At 37.3% G+C, this 27,492-nt stretch overlaps 1 protein-coding gene across 2 annotated transcripts; it reads right to left on the bottom strand.

Annotated features, from left to right (window-relative positions):
• Window positions 1-1,994: 1,994 nt before the first annotated feature.
• On the bottom strand, window positions 1,995-27,492 carry LOC149835511 (putative protein phosphatase 2C 11). 2 transcript variants are annotated; one of them, XM_090008550.1, is made up of 11 exons: window positions 27,282-27,492; window positions 24,524-24,670; window positions 20,075-20,138; window positions 19,213-19,318; window positions 17,242-17,395; window positions 15,256-15,381; window positions 15,001-15,124; window positions 14,832-14,908; window positions 14,673-14,725; window positions 2,550-2,604; window positions 1,995-2,455 (listed from the first exon to the last, which is right to left on the bottom strand). In XM_090008550.1, the coding sequence occupies exons 2-11, from the start codon at window positions 24,638-24,640 to the stop codon at window positions 2,297-2,299; spliced, it is 1,035 nt and encodes a 344-aa protein (XP_089864676.1). In that variant the 5' UTR covers window positions 24,641-24,670; window positions 27,282-27,492; the 3' UTR covers window positions 1,995-2,296. The 2 variants fall into 2 exon arrangements, with proteins under 2 accessions (XP_089864676.1, XP_089864677.1); XM_090008551.1 differs by lacking the exons at window positions 1,995-2,455; window positions 2,550-2,604 and having other exon boundaries at window positions 14,669-14,725; window positions 27,282-27,491.

Here is a 27,492-nt window from a genome sequence, read left to right as displayed (position 1 = left end):
AATCTATTTTACGGAATAATGCGCTAGTATTTTTCACCAATTTATAGTATTTTATGAATTAGATATAATAAGAAAACAACGGATATGCATTCTTTTATAAGTAATTTTTTTAAGTGTACAAGAAAATCATTAACACAGTAAGTTTTTTTTTTCTGAGACTGGTTGAGATGGTTATCACATACTGAAGCATCCTATTTTAATTGTATAACTAAGTTTATATATTCGTTGATTTTTATTCTTTATCATTAATCAAAATTTTAATTTGGACCCTCATTTACCTACAGCCCAGTCATATGGATGGACCGTTGCACCATCCCAGTAATTTTATAAATCGGACATTTATATGACCTTTGTACCTAAAAATCGTTTTAGGGTGTAAGAACTATGGGTTCGAATCATGATTCAAACCCGAGATCTCACAAAAGTAAATCCATATTAAAGTTTTATTGAAAAGTATTTATTAATATAAATATTAGTTTTCTGAGCTTTCCATCAATCTGATAAAGTTTTTTTGCCGATATTTTGAATAAGATGGAGTGTCATCAGATATTTTTTCCCGAAGTATTATATTTGCTGAACATGGTCATATTCCATTCCACTAAACAGAGGCGGAGGGCATAATCTAGGCATCAACCCCCCAAGAGTTGATTTCTCCAGGCTCTTTTTTTTTTTCATCTGGGCATGTTTGCATGCCGCGTAGTGTTTTTCAGCGGAACTTGACCCCACCCCCCACGGGAAGTGTTTCCATGGAAACGAGGGGTCCTCTTTCCATGCGGAAAGAGGATCTAGTGTTTGTGTTGCCACAGTGGATCCCACAAAAATGCATGGGGTTGCGTATTTCTGCAGAAACCCGAAGGCGGTACACAAATGGGCCCCTAGTTTGTGTTACAATTAGGGGGCGTTTGTGTGCTGCGGAAGAAGACTCTGCTCAAGGGTTTATGCAGTCTTCTTCCTCTGAAACAGGAGGGGGGATCAAGTTGAAAATGGCCATCTCTTTATGCAGGGAAAGAGAGGGCAGTGTTTGCGTAGCCACAGTGAAGCCCGCAAAAACGCTTAGTGTTTCATGCATTTTTGCAGAAACCTCCCTGTTTATGTGGCACACAAATGTTCCCTTAAGGAATCGTTTAAGCGCACACACAACACTTAGGCGGGTTCATTATTATAAAAGATATACGGATGTAAGCTAGCCTAAATCTCACGTCCCTACCCTCAGTAAAGATTTGCTACCAAAAAGGAGGGAAAAAATCATCCCATTATCCTAAACCAACTCTATTTGGCATCATCTTCATCCTTTGTTCATTACGCATGAAGTGATAGGCTGTTTGGGAGAAGGAGATGGTATTTAATGCGTGTGTAATTATTACCACCTATGGCAGATGAGAATGGTGTCGAGTGGAGATGGGCTATTTTCAACTACATCCTCGCAATAATGTAGTTGACAACTCCAGCCTCATTCTCCCATTTTCATCTCCACTCCCATAACCGCGCTTATCTCCTCTCCAAAACCGGCTTCCAAACAGTTAGAAGAACCAGACCAGTGTTGTGAGAGGCGTACGCCTCAGTACCTGAAGCGTACGCCTCAGAGGCGAGGCGCACGCTCAAGGTACTGAGGCGTTGCTGTGATGCGCCCCTCATCAACCTCCGACCAGTTGTGACCACCGACCACCGGAGTTGCTGTGCTGCAGCTGCTGCTCAGTCTTCTCCGACCACCGGACGACCAGCATATCCCTCGCTTCCGTACCAGCTGGGCGGGTGGTCCTTCTCTTACTGCCTCCCCTCCCACCGCTTCACTTCCATTCCAGTTGTGAGAGGCATACGGCTCAACGCCTCGCTTCGCCTCATCGCATTTAACAACCTTGAACCAGACTATTTAGGCATCACAAGCACTTCCTTGAGCTTGGGAGCTATACAACAAAGCAGAAAGCAGACCCACGGGAAGCGACGCATGCGAAAGAACGAATGAAAAAGACTAGGCCATCCCATGACATACAATATCTGAAATACGGCTATCACGTACTAATGGAAAAACTATAGACACTCCCGTATTACAATTTGTTGGTCAGCCTTCCTGAATATAACCAATAACTGGTCTCAGCAGAACTCTACAAAGTATTTCAGTGATCATTTATGATGTTCAGCAGGTCCTGAATATATTGATGTTACGCATCACATTATTTACATTGACAAGAAGATTCAAGTCTGAAGAAGATACCAGGAGAACGGCCTTTTTAACAAAAGCTGGGCCAGTGTAGAGTCAGCAGCTACTGCTTATGAGCATAACTTTAATGGCTTGGTCTCACTCGGACTGGGAAGAAACCTCAGACCTTGCAGTAGGACAGATGGGCTTCTTGAACTGCACAATAATCATTGTCATGTTGTCACACCCTTCACCGCTAGCTGTTGGTGCCAAACACCGATCAAGTACTCTTTCACAAACAGCCGAGAGAGTGGGATCCTGCAGTTTTCATTCCAAGATGTTGCAAACATAACTCCTGTTAACGGGCTACTCTGAGTTCTAAAAGTGCAGGAGAGGCGGTGATTATGCTTACCATGTTTATATGTTCATGAATGAAATCCACCAGCTGTTGGCTTGACATGCAATCCCTGAAAACACAAGAAATGATCACTTCTCCTGCCAAGTACTTCAAGAAATAACCAGAGAACCAAACTTAAGGCAGTCTATGTAGGAAGATGATATTGAGTTGTATCAGACCAATTTAGGAACTCCCCATTTTTCCAACACTCATTTATCTGTCACTCTAGCAACCAAGTATTTGGAGCTGCATAACGAAGCAATTTACAAACTGCCTTTTTGACTTGGTAATTAGTTACAGATGTCAATAACTAATACCACAAAAAAAGGGGGCAGCAAGAGATCTCTTCCATGTTGAATGTAATTAACAACAAATACTCCCTGGTCGGCTTTGTTCCATACTGGACTTGATGTAGCAGTAGCCCATGAAGGGCTACAGGCTTTGTGATTAATTTCTTTTTGAAAGTTATTTATTATGGGTTTTCAAATTATCTATCACAATCTCCTTTTCTTATGACAGGCATTTTCGTCTCCTTTTTGGATCTCTATAGCTATTAGTCTTAAACAAGTAAAATCATCACAATTAATTTTTCATCACATACTAGGACTACTATATATTGCCTCCTGGAGTTCATTCGATGTCTCTTGCCAGCAAGTTGAATCATTTGGGAGTCTTTGCATTTTTGTGACATAAGCAGCCTTACTTAAACTTGTCTCTGTGAAATTCCCTATCCATTGTTCTGCATTTAAACATGCAGCTTATAGTTCAGCTAAACCTATACCTTTGCCATATTAATGTCAGTCTTCAAACTAGTTCCATGGAAGAGAATAAAACATATGCAGGAGGCATGATGTGATAAGGCCAGGCTTACATGACAAAGAAATGGGTCCCAAGTCATTTTCTATGAAAGATCAATAATATCATCACTTAAACTAAATAGAGTAGACAAATGGTTTGCAAGCTTAAACTGTGTATTAATAAGTGGGCTACATTGCTAAACAATGTATGAAACTCTCGCTATCAAATTACTGTGAACATAATGCAGAAAGAATCTGCAGAGCAGTAGTAGGCTACAAGGTTGTCGGATCACGATGTGTATCATTACTTTTTGGTCTAACGATGCGATACACACTTGTATCGCGATACGTGTGTATCATACTTGTATCGGGTGTATCATACAAAGTTGTATCGTACGATACAACTTTGTACGATACGGGTCTGGCACACTTAAAAAGACCTGAACACAGATATTTTTCGTTTTGGGTTTAAAAGCCCTATTAAGGGCCGACTTCTACACATTTGTAGAGGCTCTAGGAAAGGAATCCACACACCCTAGGTTATGTGAGATCGATTTGAAGGCCAATTCATGCGTAAGGGAGAGGACTTTTGTGATTTTCTCAAAAGTGCATTTTCACCTATTTTTTCACTCAAGAAAGTGGGGTAAGGTAAAAAATCCCCATTATTTGTTTGTTATTGAGTGTTTTTGGAGGAAGATGACATCAAAAGATCAGGTATGACAATGGTGCATTCAAGTAACAAGTGAAAACCGATTAAGAATCAAATGCAATGCTAAAATAGTTTTTTGAATGGTATCGTTCGGTTAAAGCATCATTTAGCCTGCACACATCATAATGCTATGTCACATAGGTACGGGTGCGGGTGCGGGGTGCGGCACTTTCAAAAACCTTGGGTGCGAGGGTGCGGTAGGAGCAAAAGTGTAAATATATATAAGGGGTCCGGGGTGAAAGAAAGGAGCCTTCGATCTCCACGCTTACCTGTCACAGAGAAAAAGAGAGAGAGGGGAGAGAGAGAGATTTCAGAGAAAGGGGTTTCAATCGATTATCGGTTGCACCTCTCATTCTATTAAATGTATTAAGTGAATAAAACTAGGGTACAGAAATACCCCTTTAAACATGTTAGGTTACATATACACCAATTGGGTCTGGACCCGATCCAATATATAAATGGATCGGGTCAGACATATACACAGTGATTACTTCTTTTCAGCCTCCCTCAAGTTGTGCATGGTGCTTAACCATGTACAACTTGCCTTTCATAAACCAAAATTTGTCCTTCGTCAACCCTTTAGTGAGGATGTCAGCAACTTGTTCTTCAGTTGGCACATACATAGGCTCAATCTCTTTATCTTCAACCTTTTTTTCTAATAAAATGTTGATCTATTTCAATGTGCTTTGCTCGACTATGGTGGATGGGGATTGAAGGACATGTTGAAGGCACTTTGATTGTCACACAGCAACAGTGACCTAGCAATCGGTTCTCCCATTTCTGTCAGGAGATGTCTTATCCATGTAGCCTCAGCCGTGGCAGTGGCCATGAATATGTATTCAGCCTCAGTGCTCGATCTAGCAACCGCCTTTTGTTTTCTACTGTTCCAGGATACCAAGTTTGGCCCAATGAAGCTGTAATAACCGGATATTGATCGTCGTTCGTCTGGATCACCGCCCAATCAGCATCAGCATAAGTGACGATCTCATGGCCCCCGCCTGGATCTAATTCCCATTTCTTGTATATCAGCCCATCACCAATTGTACCCTTCAGGCAACGAAGTATACGTTTGACTGCCTCCATATGTGACATACGAGGTTCATGCATAAACTGGGATACCTGATTAACCGAATATACTATATCAGGTCTAGTAAAAGTCAGATATTGCAACATGCCAACTAAGTTGCGATACTTAGTGGGATCTCCATATATGTCATCTTCCTTTGAACTCAATTTCTGATTAATGACACTTGGAATTGTTAACGGCTTACAATCTGTCATGTCTGCTCTGCTGAGAATGTCCAACGTGTATTTGTGCTGAGTAAGGGTGAGTGTATCATTTCTTTTATCAACTTCTACCCCAAGAAAATATCGCAGCTCTCCCAAATCTTTCATCTTAAATCTCTGATTTAATAACTTCTTCACCTGCTCAATGTGACTTTTACAGTTCCCTGTGATGATGATGTCATCTACATATATTAATAGGAAAGTAGTGACTCCTTGTTCATTGTGAATAAATAATGAGTGATCCAGAAGGGACCGAGAGAAGCCATGTCGTTGTATCTCTAGAGAAAAACTGTCGAACCAGGAACGAGAGACTTGTTTCAAACCATAGAGTGCTCTCTTTAACTTGCATACATATTTTTTGGCTTCTCATTCTGCATATCCAGTGGGTTGTTCCATTTAAACTTCCTCTTTTAAATCTTCGTGCAGAAATGCATTTTTTACATCCAGTTGGCTCAATGTCCATCCATATTTAATGGCTAGACCCAACATAATGTGAATGGTCCCCATTTTAACTACAGGACTGAAAGTTTCATCAAAGTCTTGGCCTTCTTCTTGTGTAAATCCCTTGGCTACAAGTCTAGCCTTGTACCTTTCAATGCTCCCGTCTAGTTTATACTTTATCTTGTACACCCATTTTGACCCAACAACATTTCTGTTTAGTGGCCTGGGTACAATCTCCCATGTTCCACATTCATGTAGAGCTTCCATTTCTTCATTCATTGCTTCTACCCATCTTCTAGAGCTCGCAGCTTGATAGAACATAAGGGGCCCATCCTCTTTACTTATGGATGTCAAGAACAACTGAAAATCCAATGAAATTTTTTTATAACTTACCCACCTGTCAAGTGGATGTCGAATCCGTGAGGATCTTCTGATATCCATTGTCTCTGAAGATGGATACGTACTTGTACAAGAGACAAATGAGGGCTCTTTCTCTCGCCGGGTGTACACAATACCTTTATACCTTGCTGGCTCCAAGACATGTGGAACAGTTTCTTCCGTTTGAGTTTCATTTGCTGATTCCTCATGTGTCTCCTTCTGACTGCAATTTTCTGGACAGTCTACTTTACCATTGAAAAAGAGTTCTGAATTTAACCATGGGTAGTATACCTCAATGCTGGGGCTTGAGTTATCAGCATGAAGGGTTGAATTAGCATCCTGAGCATCAAAGTTCATCTCATCGAAGATTACATTCCTTGATATCTTGACACGCTTACTCAGAGGATCATAGCACATGTACCCTTTGTAGTCTTCTGCATATCCTATAAACCTGCATTTTAAGGCTTTATCTTGGAACTTGTGTCTGAGTGAGCTGTCAATGTGAACATAGCAAACAAACCCAAACACACGTAATGCATGGTAATCAGGTTGTATGCCAAAAAGAGAGAAATATGGTGACTTATTTTCTAAGATACTCATGGGCAATCGATTTATCACATGGACTGTGGAGTGAAAAGCCTCAGTCCATAATGATACAGGAAGATTGCTCTCGTGCATCATGCTCATAGCAGTCTCTACAATATGCCGATGCTTCCTCTCAGCAATCCCATTTTGTTGAGGTATATGTGGGCAAGACACTTCTCTTTATCCCACTATGTTGAAGGAAACCAACAAAGTCACTCAAGGAGAATTCACCTCCTCCATCACACTGGAAATTGAGAATGTTGGTAGAGAAATGATTTTGAACAAAAGAATGAAATCTTTGGAACAATCCAAAGACTTCTGATTTGTGCTTCATAAAAAATATCCAAGTATAACGTTAACTCCGTCTGTGTATAACTGTTTAGTTATACACTGCTGGTCCCAAGCCCGGATAAAGGAGGAGGGTTGCGGTAGGCCTGTGACAGCCAGCATAAAAACTTAGTCATACCCTATGAATATGAACCAATACGAAAATTTCGTTGGGGCGTTCCCTACTGAGCGACGCGTTGTACTCTATAGGCCCGGAGGCAGTGATAAATGGGCAAGGGTTGCTAGGTCGTCGTCCGGAAGCAACGCGTCACACCGGCGCCCGGGTGTGGTGTCAAATAGGCAAGGGTTCCCTCACTTTGTTGGACGAGTGGGGGTAAAGAAGTTAGTCCAAGACCATAAAATTAGGTTATCCACTTGGAACATAGGGTCTTTAACTGGTAAGTTGGTAGAGTTAATAGATGTTATGTGTAGGAGAAAGATTGATATTTTATGTCTACAAGAGACCAAATGGGTAGGTGAGAAAACAAAAGTGATAGAACCTTGGGGATATAAGATTTGGTATACAGGAATAAATAGGAATAGGAACGGAGTAGGGATTGTTATGAGTCGTGAGTTTATAGATAATGTAGTTGAGGTCCGTAGGAAGGGTGATAGGATTTTACTTATTAAATTAGTATTGAGTACGGATATTATCAATATTATTAGTGTTTATGCACCTCAAGTAGGTTTAGATGATTCCACTAAGCGTCAATTTTGGGAAGATTTAGATGGAGTAGTACAAGGGATATCTTATGGAGGGAGAAAGGCTTTTCATCGGCGGTGACCTTAATGGGCATGTAGGCATTAGTAGGGATGGATTTGAGAGTATCCATGGAGGCTATGGTATAGGAGAAAGAAACGATAGTGGAGAAAGGATTTTAGATTTTGGTTTGTCCTATGATATGATCTTAGCAAACACTTGGTTTAGGAAGAGGGAGTCTCACCTAGTAACATTTAAAAGTGGGGTTAATACGAGTCAGATAGATATTTTCCTACTTAGAAAGAGAGATAGGGGTTGTTGCATCAATTGTAAGGTTATACCGGGAGAAAGTGTAGCTACACAACATAGAGTCTTAATTTTAGATCTTAGAATTAGACAATGCCGCAAAAGGGATAGACATAGGATAGATCCTAGAATTAAGTAGTGGACACTGAAAGGAGCTAAACAAAGAATGTTTGTAGAGCGGGTAGTTAAGGAAGTTGATTGGTGTCTCGAGGAGGATTCAGAATCTATGTGGAATAAGATAGCGGGTGGCATGAGAAAGGTGGCTAAGGAGGTATTGGGTGAGTCTAAAGGCGGTGCACCGCTAGGTAAGGATACATCGTGGTGGAACGAGGATGTCAAATTAGCTATTAAGGTTAAAACAGAGTGTTATAGAAATCTAAGTAAAAGTCGTGATAATGAGAATTTGGAGAAGTATATGATAGCAAAGAAGGAAGCTAAAAAAGTAGTTCGGAACGCGAGAGATAAGGTATATAAGGAGGTTTATGACAAGTTGGATACCAAAGAGGGTGAGAAGGATATTTATAGGATTGCAAAAATGAGAGATAGGAAATCGAGGGATCTGGGTATGGTTAGATGTATCAAAGATGAAACGCAAAGGGTTTTAGTCAAAGATGAGGAGATTAAGGAGAGATGGAAAGATTATTTTGATAAGCTATTTAATGAAAGTCATGCTCAGGACCTTGGAGACTTTTCCATTCCTTTTCATGAGATGAATCGTGACTTCATGCGCAAGATTCAAAAGAAAGAAATTGCAGAGGCTTTGAAGAAAATGAAATCAAGAAGGGCAGTTGGCCCAGATGGTATACCTATCGAGGTTTGGAAATGCTTGGGAGAGAAAGGTTTAGAATGGTTGACAAATCTTTTTAACAAGATTTGGCGGACAAATAAGATGCCTAATGAGTGGAGGAAGAGTACTTTGGTGCCTCTATATAAGAATAAAGGTGATATACAAGATTGCACAAACTATCGTGGTATAAAACTCATGAGTCATACTATGAAACTTTGGGAGAGGGTGATTGAGTCTAGGTTGAGGAAGGTTGTCATGATATCGGAGAATCAATTTGGTTTTATGCCTGGAAGATCTACTATGGAAGCTATACATCTTCTTAGACAACTTATTGAGAGAAATAGAGAGAGGAAAAAAGATTTGCATATGGTTTTTATTGATTTGGAGAAGGCTTACGATAGAGTACCTAGGGACGTTCTCTGGTGGACAATGATGAAGAAAGGTGTTTCTCTCAAGTACATTAGTATAATTAAAGATATGTACGAAGGAGTAGTAACCAATGTCCGCATTTGTGGAGGGGTGACAACCAATTTTCCTATAACGGTTGGGTTACATCAAGGATCTGCTTTAAGCCCTTTCCTATTTGCTATAGTGAGGGATGAGCTTACGAGATCAATTCAAGAAAAAGTGCCGTGGTGTATGTTGTTTGCTGATGATATTGTTTTGATTGATGAGTCTAGAGTTGGGGTTAATGCTAAGTTAGAATTATGGAGACAGACATTGGAAGCAAGAGGTTTTAAGTTGAGTAAGAGTAAGACAGAATACATGGAATGTCGATTTAGTAAGCAACGAAATAGAGATGGGAGTGTAGTGAAGCTTGGTGAGCAAGAAATACCGGTGGATGATTCTTTCAAATATTTGGGATCTATCATTCAAAAGTATGGAGAAATTGATGGAGATGTAAATCATAGGATAAAGGTTGGGTGAATGAAATGGAAGAGTGCAATTGGAGTTTTGTGAGATCGTAGAATGCCATTGCGGTTGAAGGGAAAGTTTTATAGGACGACTATTAGGCCCGCTTTACTATATGGTACGGAATGTTGGGCTGCCAAGAGACATCATATTCAAAAAATGAGTGTAGCTGAGATGCGTATGCTGAGATGGATGTGTGGAAATACAATAAAAGATAAGATTCGGAACGAGGAGATACGTAAGAAGGTAGGTGTTGCACCCATTGAAAATAAGATGAGAGAGAATCGTTTACGGTGGTTTGGACATATTCAACGAAGGCCTAATGATGCTCCAGTTAGAAGGATGGAGAAATGGGAAAATATATTAATTAAAAGAGGTCGGGGTAGGCCTAGGAAGACATGGATGGAGGTGATAGGAAAGGATATGAATGCTTTGAACCTCACCGAGGACATGGCATTGGATAGAAATGAATGGAGGAGAAGGATTCATGTGGAAGACCCAGAATGATTTTCTTTGTTGGTTCATATCGCCGACCCCAATTGTTTTGGGATGAAGGCGTAGTTGTTGTTGTTTGTTGTTGTTTGTATAACGTGAACTGCTTTTTACCATGAAACCGAGCCAGCGTGAAGCCAAGGCAGCTCTTCACGCACAGTCGTCACGCTGCTCTGATACCATGAAAGAAAGGAGCCTTCGATCTCCACGCTTACCTGTCACAGAGAAAAAGAGAGAGAGGGGAGAGAGAGAGGGGAGAGAGAGAGAGAAGAGAGAGATTTCAGAGAAAGGGGTTTCAGTCGATTATCGGTTGCACCTCTCATTCTATTAAATGTATTAAGTGAATAAAACTAAGGTACAAAAATACCCCTTTAAAGATGTTAGTTTATATATACACCAATTGGGTCTGGACCCGATCCAATATATAAATGGATCGGGTCAGACATATACACAGTGATTACTTCTTTTCATGGGGTTCCCCCAGCACGGGTCCCACTGCGCGGTCGGCAGGGGTCCAGTTTTTTTTGCTGGTGTTTGTTTGAAGACTGTTGTTGTTACCCACATTCTGCTTGTTGTGTACTTTGGCGCAACTGGACAAAATTGATGAACCTAAGGGATTGGCAATCTGATCGACCCAGCCTACTGCGTTCTGCTGACTGTGATGATTCAATCATGTCTGAAACTCCCTAGACTTTACGGAGAAAAATATAAGCAAAATGTTTGACTTGGTTTTTTGGAGAGAGAGTTTTCACGAGGCCTACGGCTCCACTGCCACGTCACTCCTTGGGGTTCTTCAAATTTTATTGCATATACAGTTTCACATAGATCTCTGTCTGGATGACAGCTAAAAGAAATTTATTGGATTTGACATGCAGAAAAAGAGAGGTCTACACCAGGCTATGGCTAGAGCACCCATCTCGTTCATCTTTCTAGGCCTCGTCCCATTGCCTCCCATATTCCCCATCTCATCTTCAAAATTAATTAAAATAGAACCAAGGTGGGAGAAATTAGTAGAGGAGAAAAGTGAATACTAATAGCCACCAAGGCTACCACCATCATTATCATTTATTATGAAGAGAGAAAATCCTTGACGAAGAAAGATCCGGATGGTTGAAGGATAAATCCAAAAAATGGGTTTGGGTACAAAACCCCAAGGCTCTCTCATCAGAGAAAAGAGAAGAGAGGGTGAGACAGTGGGTAATGGGGTCGTGGCGCCGTGAGGTGCCTCCCATGGAGGAGACGGTGCAGGCGTTGATCGACACACTGGTGTCCCCTCTCCTTCCTAGGTGTTTCTCTTCCAGAACTCCTTCTGAATCCCTCCAGCAGTCCGTCATGAAGCATGTTCCATCTCTATCTCTCTCTGCTTGATTTTTTCCCTCTTTCTTGCTTTCTGTTTGAAACCAAAAGTTGGTGCCCATGAAACGTTCATTTTTTTGTGATTTTTCCTGGGGACAAACGCATCTTTTTTGGTGAACTTGTTTTTTTTCTGGGTTTGCATTACGCCCCCCTAAGAATAAATTTTTTTTTAAATGGACACAAATGACCGCACATCGGGTGCCGCACCCGCATGTGCACCCGCGTCGCATCGCGTCGACGCGGGTGCGGCACCCAGTTTGCCGAGTCCCTGTTTGTGACATAGTCATAATGTTGTCGCATGTACATCTAAAAATTTGTTTGATGTCGTAAAATGACAATGTCAACAATTACTTGATGATCTGAGAAGAAAAAGACAAGAAAGAGAAATGAATGAAGCACAAATATGGTATGCAGAGCCCTAGAAGGATGTGTATTACAAAGATGAGCTCTCTACTTTTGATCCTATAACCCATAGCATAGGATCAAAAGTAGAAAGTTCTGCAGCGAAGGAAAAAGATGTGACTAGTGCCAATAGTAGTGTCGTGGGCACAAAAAGAAGAGGATGAGGAGAAAGAAGAGGAGCAAGAGGGAGTTCTTCAAGAGGAGGATCAGGAGGTAGAGCTAGAAACTCTATTAAGAGTTTTTTCACTCCCAGGACTACCTCTGGGGTGCAATCCGACATTCGGACTGCTATGACTCCTTATCATTTAGTCCAGCAAGTAGATGTCACGGTTGGAAGATGGTTTTATAATGCCTGCATTCTTTTCAATGAGGCAAATTCCTTTCATTTTCAAGTCATGACAGATGTCATAAGCAGTATCAGGCCTAGATACAAGATGCCTATACGCCCAAGACATAAGATGTATTATTGAGTATTTTTTACCAGGTTGTGGAAGAGGTTCAACCTCAAAACATTGTACAGTTCATTACTGATAATGCAACAAATTATAGAGCAACAGGTAAAAAATTGGCAAAAAAATTTGGGTTATTCTTTTGGACCTCGTGTGCTGTCCATTGCATAGACCTCATGCTTGAGGACATTGGCAGCATGGGTGAAGTTTCCAAGAAATCACTAAATTTATTTACAATCATGTATGAGTTTTGTGCCTAATGAAAAAATATACTAGTGGTGTTGAGTTGATTCTTAGTGCAGTTACTAGATTTGCTACAAAATTTTTGACAGTGCAAAATTTAGTAAAGAATAAAGTTGCACTAAAAAACTGTTTTAATCAAATAAGTGGAATGCATATCCCCATACACAAAAAAGAAAACCTAGAAAATTTGTAGATATTGTAACGTGTGAAGTTATTGAGAATAACTATACCTTTGGTGAATGTACTTCGATTGGTTGACAGTGAAGACAAACCAACTATAGGTTATCTCTATGAGGCCATGAACAGGGCAAAAAGGATTATTAGAGATAATTTGAAGGGGAAGAAAAATTCTGCATACCTATATGGAACATCATTGATCATAGGTGGACTGGACAATTTCATCAACCTCTTCATGTTGCATCATATTATTTAAATTCTGCATTTAGACACTCCCCTACTTTTAAAATGGGCAGAAAAGTCAACAAGGGACTTTAGGTTGAACCCCGATTATAGTATTCAAGATCAAATTCATAAGAAAATGAAAACTTATGATAATGCATTGTATGATTTGGGGAGACTTGCAGCAGTGCGAAACCGTCACAATGCATCCAGGTAATTTATTTTGTCTATTTCAATTTTAATTTCAAATTGTTATTTAGTTATGATGTTTTGTATGATTGTATATATGTTATTGTCTTATGATTGATTGCTCATTTGTTTTTATTTCAGACATGTGGTGGGCCAAGTTTGAAAGTGTTGTTCCAAATCTGAGAGTCTTTGTCGCATTCTAAGCCAAACATTTAGTGTAAGTGGATGCGAGAGAAACTAGAGTGTCTTCGAGTAAATTCATACCAAAAGAAGAAACAGATTGGAGCACAAAATGCTCAATGACCTCGTCTGTGTTCGCTACAATTTATGACTGAGGCCGATGTATATAAAATTATAAAGTTTATTTGTCATTTTCATTCAAAACTCAATTAATTTTATTTTTTTTCATGTAATCTTTTTAGGCAAATCAAAAAGTTATCATCAAGGAGGCACAAAGAACAATTTGATCCCATTAGTTTGGAACATTTTGATGAATTGGATGTGGGTTGAAATAAAAATATAAGCTCTTTTGAATGAATAGGACATTAAATGGATTAACATGGAAGGATCGCATGAGGTAGATGATAAAGACACCACGTATCTTGAGGACAATGTGGATGTCAAAGAAGAAAAAGAAGATAATGAAGATGATTATGATTATTGATGTATCATGTAATCATGTTTTATTAAAAAACTTATTTATGTAATATGAAAGTATGACTCTTGTGGTATGTAATAGAGACATGAATGCTTCATAATGTGATTTTATGCATGTAGTTTGTGCAATTCATCATTATTTCATGCGATATGATTTTTTTAGAATTTTTACTGAAATTTCCTGATTTTTCTTAATTTTTCTTAATTTTTTGGGTTTCTTTGAATTGTTTTATTACAAATTTACGTACGTTTATGATACATACGGGTAATGATACACTACTTACAACCTTGGTAGGATAGGACATATCCAGGCATATAAGCCTATCAACGGCTAAGATCTGGACTCTATTAACTCCGAAGGAAATTGAACCCGCATCAATGTTTTTTATGACAAAAAATGAAACACCAGCATGTTCCAAGGAATAAACCTATAAGGCAAATACTGGTATTTTTCAACAGAAATGCTACCCTTTATGACAAAGTTGTTTATGTTTAGCAAACTTCATTTTTCAGAAATTGTAGATATAGATAAAAGTATCTGTCACGATTAACTATTACCAGGAAGATGGTTTGTCCAGTCAAAGCATCAACTAAATAAACCGAAACAGTGGAAGACAAAAATGCTGAAATTAACATTTTATTCCTAGGGACAATTGTGCCACAACATGGAAAAGATGCACGCAAAAGTAAATTTTGAAGATACAACAAAATATGGTACTCACCAAATGCCATCACATGCTAACACAACAAAATCGTCATCATCACAAAGCTCAACCTATTGAACAACGAAAAAAACTCATTAGATACTGTAGTTTATGCAAATGATTAGAATATAAAGTTTCCTAAAGTTAACAGCGTGCAGGAGGGAAACTTCCACATACAGTGTTTATATCAGGATTGGCTGTAATAATTTTTTTATCTGCTGATAAATAATTATTCTGCTTGAATTCCATATCACCTGTGGTAAACATGATTCAATTACCCTCCACAATAACTCAACCAAACACTTTTTGATATATTGGAAAGCTTGTAATCAATGCTGCAATATACCAATTGCTCTTGACAAGTTCAAACTTCCATTGACGCGCCCCCCATGTATGAAACCTCCAGCTTTTAAAATGCGATCTCTTTCAACCTCAAGCCCTGGCTTGTGATCTCTTGACAGGTTGTATGCCTGTAAAATTTCATCTATGGATTAGAAAATAGCCTAAATAAATGTATCTGCGCATATAAAGTATCTAAAAAGCAGTATATATCAAGCACATTAGCTGACAAAGGGTTAAGAATTAAGATGGTTTCATGTACCTGACCCTTTCTTGAAATCACACAACGTGAATCACCAGCATTTGCAACAATAAGTTGTCCGTTTCTTATTACTGCAACACAGGCAGTGCTACCAGATGTTGGACCGGAAAAATCAGCATGGCGACCCTAATTACAGTTTTTAGAAGAAAAATACCTTGTAAAATTGAAGAAGATACTATCAAGTATCAAGCAGTAACCATATAACTAAAGTAGAAGAAACAAACATGAAATTTCAAAAAACACATCACAAACATATGATGTCTATGAACCTCGATCAAAATTTTGGCCATGCTTAATGATAACATTTATTTAATAGCAATCTACTATTAACTAAATAGCAGCATATTAGCAATATTTCTTATTATCTGATGTGTGTAATATCATTCTACTAGAAAATGATTAATAAGGGGATTAGTCACAGATAAAACCATAAAGAACATAGTTACTTCTACATCTGTATTGCCTCAAGAGTTTTTTTAGTAGCAATCATAGATTTTGAGCAGCATGCAAAAAATGGCTAATATATTAGAAGCTAAAACTGACCAACATGGGTGAACGACGTCAAGAAAAATAGCACAAATCGCATTCTCCTGCAGTTCTTCCTCTGCCTAATCCATGTCAAGCTATGCCGAAGACCAGAAAATTGACAGGTAATTTCACTTTGACAACCAGTCAAGCAATGTTCTAAGCAGTTACTCATGGGGTAACAGCAAGGTTGCCCTCATCAGTCATCACCATTGCATCATCATGAACCCATCATCATCATCCTGTGGCCACCACCTCCATCATTTGAAATTACCATGGCAACAATAACAGCAACAAACATTGCATAATATACAAAAAAATGTCATCCTAATTGTACCATCATCATCATCTTCTTCTTCACACTCACATAATTCATAATTAGGCAATGCAAAAAGATGCCTCTCAGCACCTGTTTGACTTGCACTAGAAGTTCTAGTTTAGGAAAATAATCATATTCCCAAACAAAACAGCCTGAATCAAGAAAAGTTTTCTGAAGGCATTAAAAGAAAACAATTCAAAAAGGAAACCCTATGTGCATTTTAAACAGAAAACATTTTATCTCTATAAAATGTATGTTTATTTTCTAAGCATCAGCATTCACATATAACTCTTGATATAAGCTTACTTTTTCTGATACCAAGTGTTAGCTAAGGTTGTATTTTTTAGTCCTTGAAATAGCAAATATTTTCAATGAAATTTTTATGTAAGCAACTAAGAAAAGAATAAGTCTTCTTGAATTTACTTAGAATATACAACTTATCATTCATATCAATAGAAGTGTTGGCCACAAATCTGATCCTTCACTATAAAGTTTGACATCCTAGGCTCAGCATTTTCCCTCACCACATAGCCCCAGCCGTTGAACAAATTAAAAGAATGCTGAAATGTTAAACTTATTTTTTGTGTTGTTGAAGTTCTGTACTACCTCATCCACATGGCTGTTTCCAATATACAATTTATATAGTTCTTGCAAAAAGACAATGACATTTATTTTCAGAAAACTGGTAAGAACCACTACAATGACACGTTCAGTTTTTGAAGTCCATGCAAACTAAAAAGAAAGTATGCATTTGTGAATGCATAGAAACAGAGAACTACATGGCAATACATACATAATGAAGAAAAAACACATACATAGTCTACACTTGTATTTAAAACAGGAAAATATTTACATTCAACACAGCATATATTTGCACAGGCAATGTAGTTCATCCAACTTAATTGCTTGATGTTGCTGTATGTTGACAATACTTTGACTATTTATATGACTAAAAATAAACTTCAGTAATGAAGTTTTAATCGGAGAAACCCTATGAAAAAAGCAGTTTTAAACATATGATGTAACTTTTGAACCAGAGGGTGATATCTTTCCTCTCATATGTGATTAAACTCCCATGAGAACAAACAGAAAGAAAAACAATGGAAGGAGCAAATCATAATAGGAGAGAGAGAGAGAGAGACCTCCTCAAAACTCCAGTTATCTTCTTGTTTACTGCTTTCAGAATTCTTTGGAGACCAAATTAATCCCTCTATCATGCCCGAGATTTTGTTAAAACTATCTCCAAGAATAGATAATTCACGCCATCCTCTTTGTCCCCTCATCATTTCATCCATTCTGTTGACATATTGGCAACCAAACTTATGAACAACACAAACAAATTTATAGAAAGGAGCATTGAAAAGCAACTGAAAAGAGAAAACCATGTTCAGATCCTAAAATGACATTTGTATCCTTCAATTATAAGTTTTCAAGACAGAAACAGAGGAAAAAAATAGTAGTTCCTATTTGGCAGCCTTTGGTTTGGGAGACGATTGTGAATTCAGGAGCATTATTATGCAGTCTACACGTTAAGTAGTAAAGCATGTACAAACTTGTAGGCTGAAGCGAATGTACCATTATTAAACATGTTGAATAATTTCCAATAAGTACAAATTAATTAAAGAATCAGAATATTTATGAACCCATCATAACATGCAGAAATTTAACCATGAAGTGATATAGACGAGCTCCAGATCAGAAATTACGCATTGTCATCCAGCAAGCAAATAAGACAATCCATCAAACTGAAATTGTAGATTTAGCTAAGAATTGAATAAATGAGGGGCTCGAATGAGAATGAGATAGCTGGATGGTTAGGTGAAACCATCATAACCAAGGGGTCTCAGGTTTGAATCTCATGAAGGTTATCCCTCAGCTTATGTATCAAAAAAAAAGGAAAAAAAGACTTGAATAGATAGGAGCAAACCCTTTATGCTAGAAACTTGACCACATTATAGATATGCATGCAAAACTGAAAATAATGTCCATTATTCAATTTAGGCTTCATAGAAAGACTGTGACAACATAAACTCAACAATCTATGCACTGATATCAGAAATGCCTTTTTGTTGAAGGCTCCATTACCATTTAGCAAGCCAATCAGGTTGCTTAAAAAAGTCGTGCATATCAGTCCTATTGATCTATCATCACAAATAAATGTAATCAACTTCACTGCATTCTGTCCCTTCACACATTTAATTACATAAAAACTGGGTAACAGATAAATTTGACCTGATTCTTACCAATTTAATCCTACATATATTTTTCCATAGCTCTGGATGTGGAATACCAGAACTGCTACTTGGAAGTGTGGCTGTACAATTTATGGTGCTTTTGAAGCACTATAGGGTAACTTCTAAAATCATGCTTCTCAGGTCTGGGGGACTCGATTTCAAGGATTAAAGAATTCCACTTCTCATTTTTTGGAATCCCATTTTTTGTTTCCTAAGAATCATGCTTCTCATGAAAAAACCTTGCTTCCCCAATGCTTCAGAAGAAAGGCACTTCCTGCTTCCAATGCATGCATCTGATAAAATGTGCTACACACTTTTCTATGGTACTTATGACAACTCTAGAGATGAGTGACACAACATACCCATACTTATATTAATGTAACGTGTTATGATGACTGTAGGTAACACTAAGCATGTCTCTTACAAAATAATATTCAACAGTTTAAATCAAGATCACAATGAAGGGAAGTAAAATGAAGAACGAACAAAGGAAGTAGGAGAAGTGAGGACTTTGTAAGTGCATGTGAAACGAGAAGTGAAAAGGTGAATAGGGAAGTGATTGGGAAGCATGCTTGTCATGCAAATGAAACATGCTTCCTTTACAAAATTCTGCAAAGAAAAGTCGTGTGTACTCACATCTGCTATAAACAAGGGAAAACCACTTTTATGGAAAGTAAAGTGCAGAATATGTCTTGGTAGCACCATGATTCATGGCTCTACAGCATGCTTCCCGAGCTAGAGTGGTGCTTCTGGTAACCCTGGGACTTTAAATAAGAAAATAGGAGCATGGTGGAAAAGTTTTGACATATGATCAACAATGTTTATCTCTTATTCAACTTAAAATATCTAGAATAAATAAAATAAAGAACAAAGAATAACCTGAGGAATGCTTTCTGAAGAGCTGCACCTAGGCTGCCAGCTGATGCTTCACACTTGAGCACCTGTGAATGAAGAAATTTTGCACAAAATTTTGCAACTACCTTTCCTGCATTAGGTTTTTCTCAGTAAGTTTTCCTGCATTAGATTACCTTTGAAACTAAGCTACATGAAACAGAAATGGATAGCTAGTTTCTCTTCTTTTACACCAACTATTCTGAGCTATTTAAAAAAAAAGAATGGCTAATGAAAAAAATTCCAATTACCCAGTCCAAATAAGCTGTACGGCAGAAATTAGCACTCAATAAGAGAGAATATGAGATCGTAAAGCAGAAAAACATAATTTATCCATTAGATGAAGAACCCAACCAGCAAATTTCCAAATAAGCTGTACGGCAGAAATTAGCATTCAATAAGAGAGAATATGAGATCGTAAAGCAGAAAAACATAATTTATGCATTAGATGAAGAACCCAACCAGCAAATTTCCAAATAAGCTTGTGAAGAAGAAAATCAGCATTCAACAAGGGAGAAAATGAGCTTTAAAAAGCAGAAAAGCATAATTTAATCAGTCATTTGATTTTAGATATAAATTTAGAGTCAACTTTACACAGATGCAGTGGGATTTGCAAATTAACAAAAAGATGACTTCGCCAAGAACACTGTCAGTATTTACAAATTTACAGATTTCAGCACAGCATTATGGGGCGATAGCCTAGAAAAATCAATGTGGGTCTACCAGAGTCCAACAATTCTTTGCCAATAAAACCATAATCAAGTAGATCCCGATGACAAAATTATAATCAAATTCCAGAGATCAACAGGATGAAAGCAAGACAAGATGCAGAATAACTGTTAACACATACCTCCATGACCATCATAAACACCAAAAAATGAAGTGCAACCATTGAGATCTGGAATAGCAGCATGCTACAAACCATAGAGTAAAAAGAAATGAGGAACGAGATCAACATCATTGATATGCAATGTCAAGCAATTAGGCAGGGTTTAAAAGGTACATTTTTAATGTCATGATCTTAAGTATTTTAAGAGCCATATTGGCATATCAAATTAGTACTTGAAGTTTGAAATCCATATCATGAATATTGTTTCCAAGATATTACTGTAGTCGCATAACTCACTAAAGAACTGCAAAAGTATATGAGATGAAAATATTCAGAACTAAAAGCAACATCATTTCAGAACTTCAACTAAAAAGAAAGTTTATGAATAAAGATCCATAAATTTGCTTCAATATGTGCTTGTGTGCACGTGTATGTGCATGTGGAGGGATGGATTTGTTTACAATAGGATTATGGTGGATGTAAACAAGTTCACCAACTTTAATGATTGCTTCACAAATTTTAAAATGCCCTGGCAGTGCTTAATTTCAGACAGCAATGGCAAGTTATTTTTGCAAATTAACTTCAGCTACCAATTTGTACTTTGCAAGCCTAGGTAATCTTTTTTCTTGAACATGATCATATTTATAAATCTACAAAAAGGTACTATTTATGCTGTTGAAGATAAAGTATTACCAGAAAAATTCTCAATATTTGTTAAGAAGAATGCAATTTGCTGAACCTGTTATTATCCACCGAGTCAAAAAAAAAAAGGTTCCATGTAGGCACTAACTGATTTCCTCCAAATCTTTATTGCCCAAATTCCTTTTGCTAGTCCGAAAGGTATCATGTGACCCTGTCATACCAGTGTTCCAGAAATTTGTGTAACATACCTGAATCATCTCAAATTACATTCTCTAATTTTTCTTCCATCTAAATATTATACTTTTGCAAATTTTAGAGTGAGATCAACTTTTTACATATAGAAAGCTGTATCAAATCTCATTCTTCTGAGCAAGAAATATTGAAAAAAGACCCAAGTCTGTTCAACACTCTGGTCACCATGGAAAGAGAGGCATGCTGATTTTTCTTTTCAAACAAAGAAAGCAACATGTGCTCACCATTTTACTTATTACCGGCTACATGGTATTTTGGTAATACGAGCACTAAAATAATTCCTGTATTTGTTGCATGTTGCTTTGGGCTTTTGTTTACAAGGCTATATGTTGTAATTCTTGATTTAATATCATGTTATTTTATGATTTTACCCTTTTAATGTTTTCCATATAAATGAAATATTGCCTCAAAATATACATGTATGCATATGAAATACTACAGGTGATTGCCTTCACCTGCAAGAGAATAAAAGGTCAGTTTTGGCCCTCTCCTTCCTCCCTTCAGCCCTAAATACTAGATTCAGATAGTAACAGATAAAACACAACTACACAAGTAATCTTGGAGGAAGAGCTTCATTATGATTCAGTTTTCGTTCCCATACTAATCTTTTCTTTCTTGTTCTATGATTCTCTTTCCTCCTCATTTATTTTGTTCTTTTCTTCTCCTTTTCTTTTTTTTCTTCCCTTTTTTTCTTTTCTTCCCTTCTTTTTTTCCTTTCCTTTTCTTTCTTTTTTTTCCTTTTATATCTCCTTTCTCCTAGCCGCTCACTGATTTCATATCAACCACAAGCAGTTACAAAGTTCCGGACTGCCTGCATGGTTGTTGGATCTTTCACCATCCAATATGAATTACCTAAAGTCTGAGTTATACACTAACCTCGAATAATTTTCTTGTATGGAAGGGGATGATTTCTTCCTACATTCATTACATGAAGCACCCGAACCACCTTGATAGAACACCCCATCCTATTGAGCATATTCCTAAAGAAGAGAATCTTTAAGATGGGTCCATTCGTACTTTTGTGGTAATCCGTCCAGCATATGCAGATTAGGTTGCCATAGGTTGCATTAACTCAATCTTATTAGATGAGACTGTTGCACGAAGTCATTGAAATATTCAGTGCCACTGAACTATGGAAGGAACATTGTAACTCTCGTAAAGTATCCAAGGTGAAGGCAAATGACTCATTAGTTAAAAACTCAACCTCTACAGAACTATGTCCCCTATCACGTCATTATGTAAGCCTATACCAAAAGAAGAAAAAGGAGAAAAAAGTGCACTAAACAGCCAACATTTTCTACTCATAAATAATACCCCCAATCAAGGTGGATGCAGTTCAAAATTGAGGGGAAGAGGCAGATTCAATAATAGTTATGGCACAAACACAGACTATGAGAATTAATATAGCAATGGTGCTGGCCATGTATTTGGTAATTGTGGTAACGTACACATGGTACAGGTTTTAACAATGTTGGTCAAGGCTTCTTACTAACCCTAGAATTGGAAAAAATACTGTTACCATAAATCAAGGTTGTGCACATACGAACTGGTCCCAATTCTCAACATCTTGCCTATGCTTCATCACTTGACAGGCCGGCTAAAACAAGCCATATTTAAGATGTTTTTGCCCTAATATTTCCGTAGAGAATTTGGTCATTACTTCACCCATAGAATGATACGTGGATAGTAGAGCAGCCAAATCATGTTATAGGAAATTCAGGTTTGATCTCTATTCTAATTCCTTCTAAAGAAAGTGCTACGATAATGGCTAGAGGTTCGACATAATCCCATGACACATAGGAATTGTAAATCTATAGGTCTAATTACAACATATATGCAAAGAAACATGAGAAACCAATATTACGACACCCTATACAGAACCTTTTTTATTTCAAATATCTCAAGATAAGCTGGCAAATAGCCTATGATATGATCATCCAAGAATACTTCCATGAGACAAAAGAAACTTGCTTCAAACTCAACCCAAGATTTAAATTTCACTTTCCAGGAACATGAAAGTTCGAACCCTATACAAACAAAGAAGCAAGAACCAATGAACCTTACTTTCTCCATTTAATTTCAACCATTCCCCACAAGAAACAAGCAAGAATTGCAATTGAAATCATGCAGGAAAAAACTAATGAAAGAGCAATTGTTACTCGACATACATGGCCCAGAAAGCCTCATATCTAAGATGGGAAAATCACATGACCTGCAACCGATACGAGAGCAACAGGGATAAAAAATGGGAAAACAAGTCATCTAATACTAGCAAGGCACCATATCACCACATCTCCATCTAAGCTGAAACCATGCAAGATAAAGCAGTCTATAAGTAAAACTGATTTTTTGTAAGGTCTGACATCTGCTTAATTGGCATCGTGCAACAAACTTGGGCACAACTCCATTCATAAGAATTAAGAAGTAGTTAATTCAACCAATTTCTGGAAAAAAAATCTCCAAACTAAATGCATAAATCATGAGACATGAACTTGATAGATGACCTATCAACTATACAAACACCACAGGTTAATCCTTTCAAATTTTATAAGCTGAATTGTAAAACCTCCCTCCTATATATAAATATATATATAGGGAAATGAAAACCTCCCCAATGGAAAACCCTCCCAAACCTTCCCAATGGACGTTTTATTGGATTTTTGGTGTTTTTTTCAAAATTCCGACAGTACAGATATGATCTATATGCTTGATTTTATAGGAATCAATTCTTGGAGCATTTGATTCTGATGCATGGATAGGTTTTTATAAGTTTCAAAATCAATGGCGTACAATTTTCATAAATTTTTGAGGCTCCAAATACCATTTTTTCTATCCAAAATTCATTATCCAAGTGTTGATTTATATTTTATAGTAAATCAATCATGCCAAACACATCTATATGGTCAGAATTTTAAAAGAAAACACCGAAAAAATTCCATTGGGGAGGTTTTCATTCCCCTATATATATCATAGTCACAAATATTGGTATCTGCTATATCTCGGTGAAGCTATTTCTTGTGATATTATAGGTTTGGTGATAAACCTAGGAAAAATCTCCAGAAAACGTCGGGGCTTAAGAAAAATAAAAAATATATAAAAATAACAAAAATAAGTAAGAAAATATCATGTTTAAATAATAAAATACATATATAATAAAAAATAAGTAAAAATGCAAAATAAAGAAAAACACACATTTAAGATGTAGAAAACAAATAAAACAGTAGCAATAATTGATAATATCGAGATACTATCAAATTGGCAATATTTTCAAAATTTCACGATATTTTACCTGTAATATTGTTTGCTGAAATTACAACGATAATATCGTGATATTTTGAAAATATCACCGATATTTGTGACTATGATATATATATATATATAACACAATCAGCACAGTTTTCAATACCAGCATGCTAGTTCTTAGTTTGGATGTCGCATGTACCAGAAAAAAAAAAAAACAATGACAATTCTGTAACAAGTCCTAAGACACAAAATGTTAGCCAAAATTCAAACAGCGCATCACCAACAGTGAATGCAACCAGAAGCAAAGGAAGATAAGCTTCAAAGAGCACTTACAGCATCTTCCATAGTCGTTCGCCACCCTTGCATAGAGGATAACCCAAATTTAAGTCTATCATTCTCACCATCTTCAGAATATTTCTCTGTTTTAGGAGTGCTGAGATATATCCCCATCCCCAGATAGTGGATAGCCAAAATTTTCAGCTGCTTTTAATTAAATGTCAAAAATGAATTAATCCGTGCTTTTCACAAAACAATTTTCCACACAATAAACATAAAATGTAGCAGCAAAACAATAGTTAGGACATCAAGAAAATTAAAATGGAATACTGAATATATGACAAATCTGAACAAGGAATGCTAGAATAGTCAGACAAAAGGAAAAAGAATAAGCATCAACTTCTATGAATATTGTATTTTAATATATGCTTTACATTTGGAAACATAAATAATTATACTGCAGATGGTAAGACACTATTAATAGAAGTGCAGCCAAATGCAATCAGCTCTATAGCCATGTGAAGGCTACAAATAATTTGTATCAAGTGATCACTTCCATTAAATGCCTGATCAGTCAAATGGTACACAATGTACAAGGAAAACATGTTGAGAACTTATGCAAGACTTATATGAACAGTTCCTGCAAAAGAACAAAAGAAAGAAAGAAAAGGTTTTGAGTCTTGACAGTGTTTTTTGCAACAAATATTTGTTGGAAAGATATTCTACAAATATCCCACTGGAAAAAGACCAAAATCCCAATGTCCAACCTTAAGAAAACCTTGGCACCTGCTAACCACCATTTACCATAGTTGAACCCTAACATCAAAGCAAATCAACCCACTTTTCTGACAGCACAAACGGAATAAAAAGACAAAATCAAGACCTCGTATGCCTCACACTTCACCAATGTTGGTACCATAAAAGGTGATAGGGATGTGGTGAATGGGAGCACCTATCTCAACAAAAAAAAGGAAAGAATGGAGTAAAAAAAAAACAGAGAGAGAGAGAGAGAGATCGTGGGAAAAAAATAATCAAGAAATCAACAAAGGAAAACAGAATGAATGGGTGTGTGAAATTCAAAGTAGTGAAATGTAAATCAAGATATTACATGGTCGACTAAACAGTCCATTAAGTGATGGAAAAAATAAGAAGAATACACCCACAGCATAGATGATGACTAATTAAAAGAGAGTACAATGCTGCTATCAAGCTCCTGATTCTAATGGTGACTGTAATCTAGGAACGAGCCATTACTCTCATAACATTTGTGAAGGTGAGCACTGCTTAAGATGATTTTTTGTACTTACAATACTTTTTCAAGAAAATCTACCACCATCAAAGTTCATATCATGTCACACTAAGAAGATAGCGACTAGGTTCAGAAACTTTTATGGTATATTAGTGCATAAACACTCAAAGAAAAATAGAAATAGATTGTTAGCAATGTAGGTTGCTCAACAATGAAGATTTGATATATCTGTATCTTTCCAATTTTGCATAAACTTGTAACTGCCTCCAGAATAAGTTTGTCAACTGGTATACATGTCTAATGATGTTTGAAAGGATGAGACGTTCTTCTGGGAAAGAATAACGCATCCTTTTCTTTCGGGATGACAGTAAACAACAATTGTTCAATTGATAAAGAGACGGACAGACAAGGCACCAAAAACGCTTATTCACTTCAACATGTTAAAGTACACCATTCGTGGTTAATCATCACATCTTTCAGCAGAACACATTTAGCTAGATATACTCAGCAAAAAATGGCCTCATCATGTTCCGAACCCTAAATAAGAACCAGTATTCAGCAGCCAAGCAAATATTTTTAAGAATTAGCATTAGACACACTTCCAAGTTCCAATAGTCAGATTAACATAATTTATCCAATAAAAAACCCAGTAGCATCTATCCAGGTAATATTTACCTTCTTTAAGTGCAGAAACCCGATATTAATTTGTTCTTTCTCCGCTTAGGACTTCTAAAGTTAGGACTCAAATTAAAAGCCTAATCAGGCAAGTAAGCGAGTTATGAAGAAAATAAAAGAATTTTCTCCAATAACTGTATTCACAATTTTGCTAACGATCAAGAAATTGCAAACAATTACATAAAATCCCCAGAGATCATTTTAGAATCATGACGCCACAAGCTCTGGTGTTGATACACAAGCACCACAAAACACGTATCAAGATAAATTCCAAACACAAAGCATAGGCAGACCACCTGCACCGGACAGTAGCAAGATCCACCCACTAACGCAGAAAAACACCCACATTACTGATGCCCCTTATCCAGCTACCATCTTTGTTAACTAACAATAAAGCAAAACCATGAATCTCAGTTGCCCAATTACATCATGTCAACTAAAAACACCACCGTCAATCTCCGTGATCCTTCCGCGCACTTCGACGTTCGTGTTCTTATTTAATCAAATTCCAAACCAATTTGCAAAATACCCTAAAAGAAAAGGTTGGAAGAACTAACACCATGATTAACAAAGAGAAAAGCAACAAACCGATGAAAACCCACAATTCCAATGATCACGATCGACTCAAAAATCACGGAAAGTTGGGAATTCCTTAGAGCTCCTTCAATCACAACCAAGATCCACAGACGAAAATCTTCCAAAACCCTAGAAACAAAAGAATTGCAATAACCCACAGAAAAGGAAACAAGAATGAAACCACCTACTTGTGTAGACGACCAAGAGCCCAAATAAGGAAAGACAACCCAAAATCACAAACTCAATCAGAACCAAACGGCAAAACAAGAAAAGGAAACAAAAAAGGAGAGAATTGGAGTGCACAGTTTCACTTACACTGTGATGGTGGTCTTGTTCTGGATCAAACGAAAGAAGGAAAGAATGGGAAGGTGGGGGGTCCTCCCGAGAGCAAGAAAACGCTTGGAATGCTAGACGGGTATGTCTTTATGGGGACAGGAATGCAGATTCATCGACCAAGGGAAAAAAACGACGAGCCCCATCCATCAACCAAAAAGGCTTCTTATTCAACCCTGTAGAGTCCAAGCCA

The sequence above is a fragment of the Nuphar pumila genome, chromosome 6, assembly GCF_984573655.1.
Source record: "Nuphar pumila chromosome 6, dmNupPumi1.hap1.1, whole genome shotgun sequence".
In the NCBI taxonomy this organism is placed as follows: Eukaryota; Viridiplantae; Streptophyta; class Magnoliopsida; order Nymphaeales; family Nymphaeaceae; genus Nuphar; species Nuphar pumila.
Note: the sequence above shows the minus strand (reverse complement) of the source record. Positions and strands in the feature narration are given on the sequence as shown.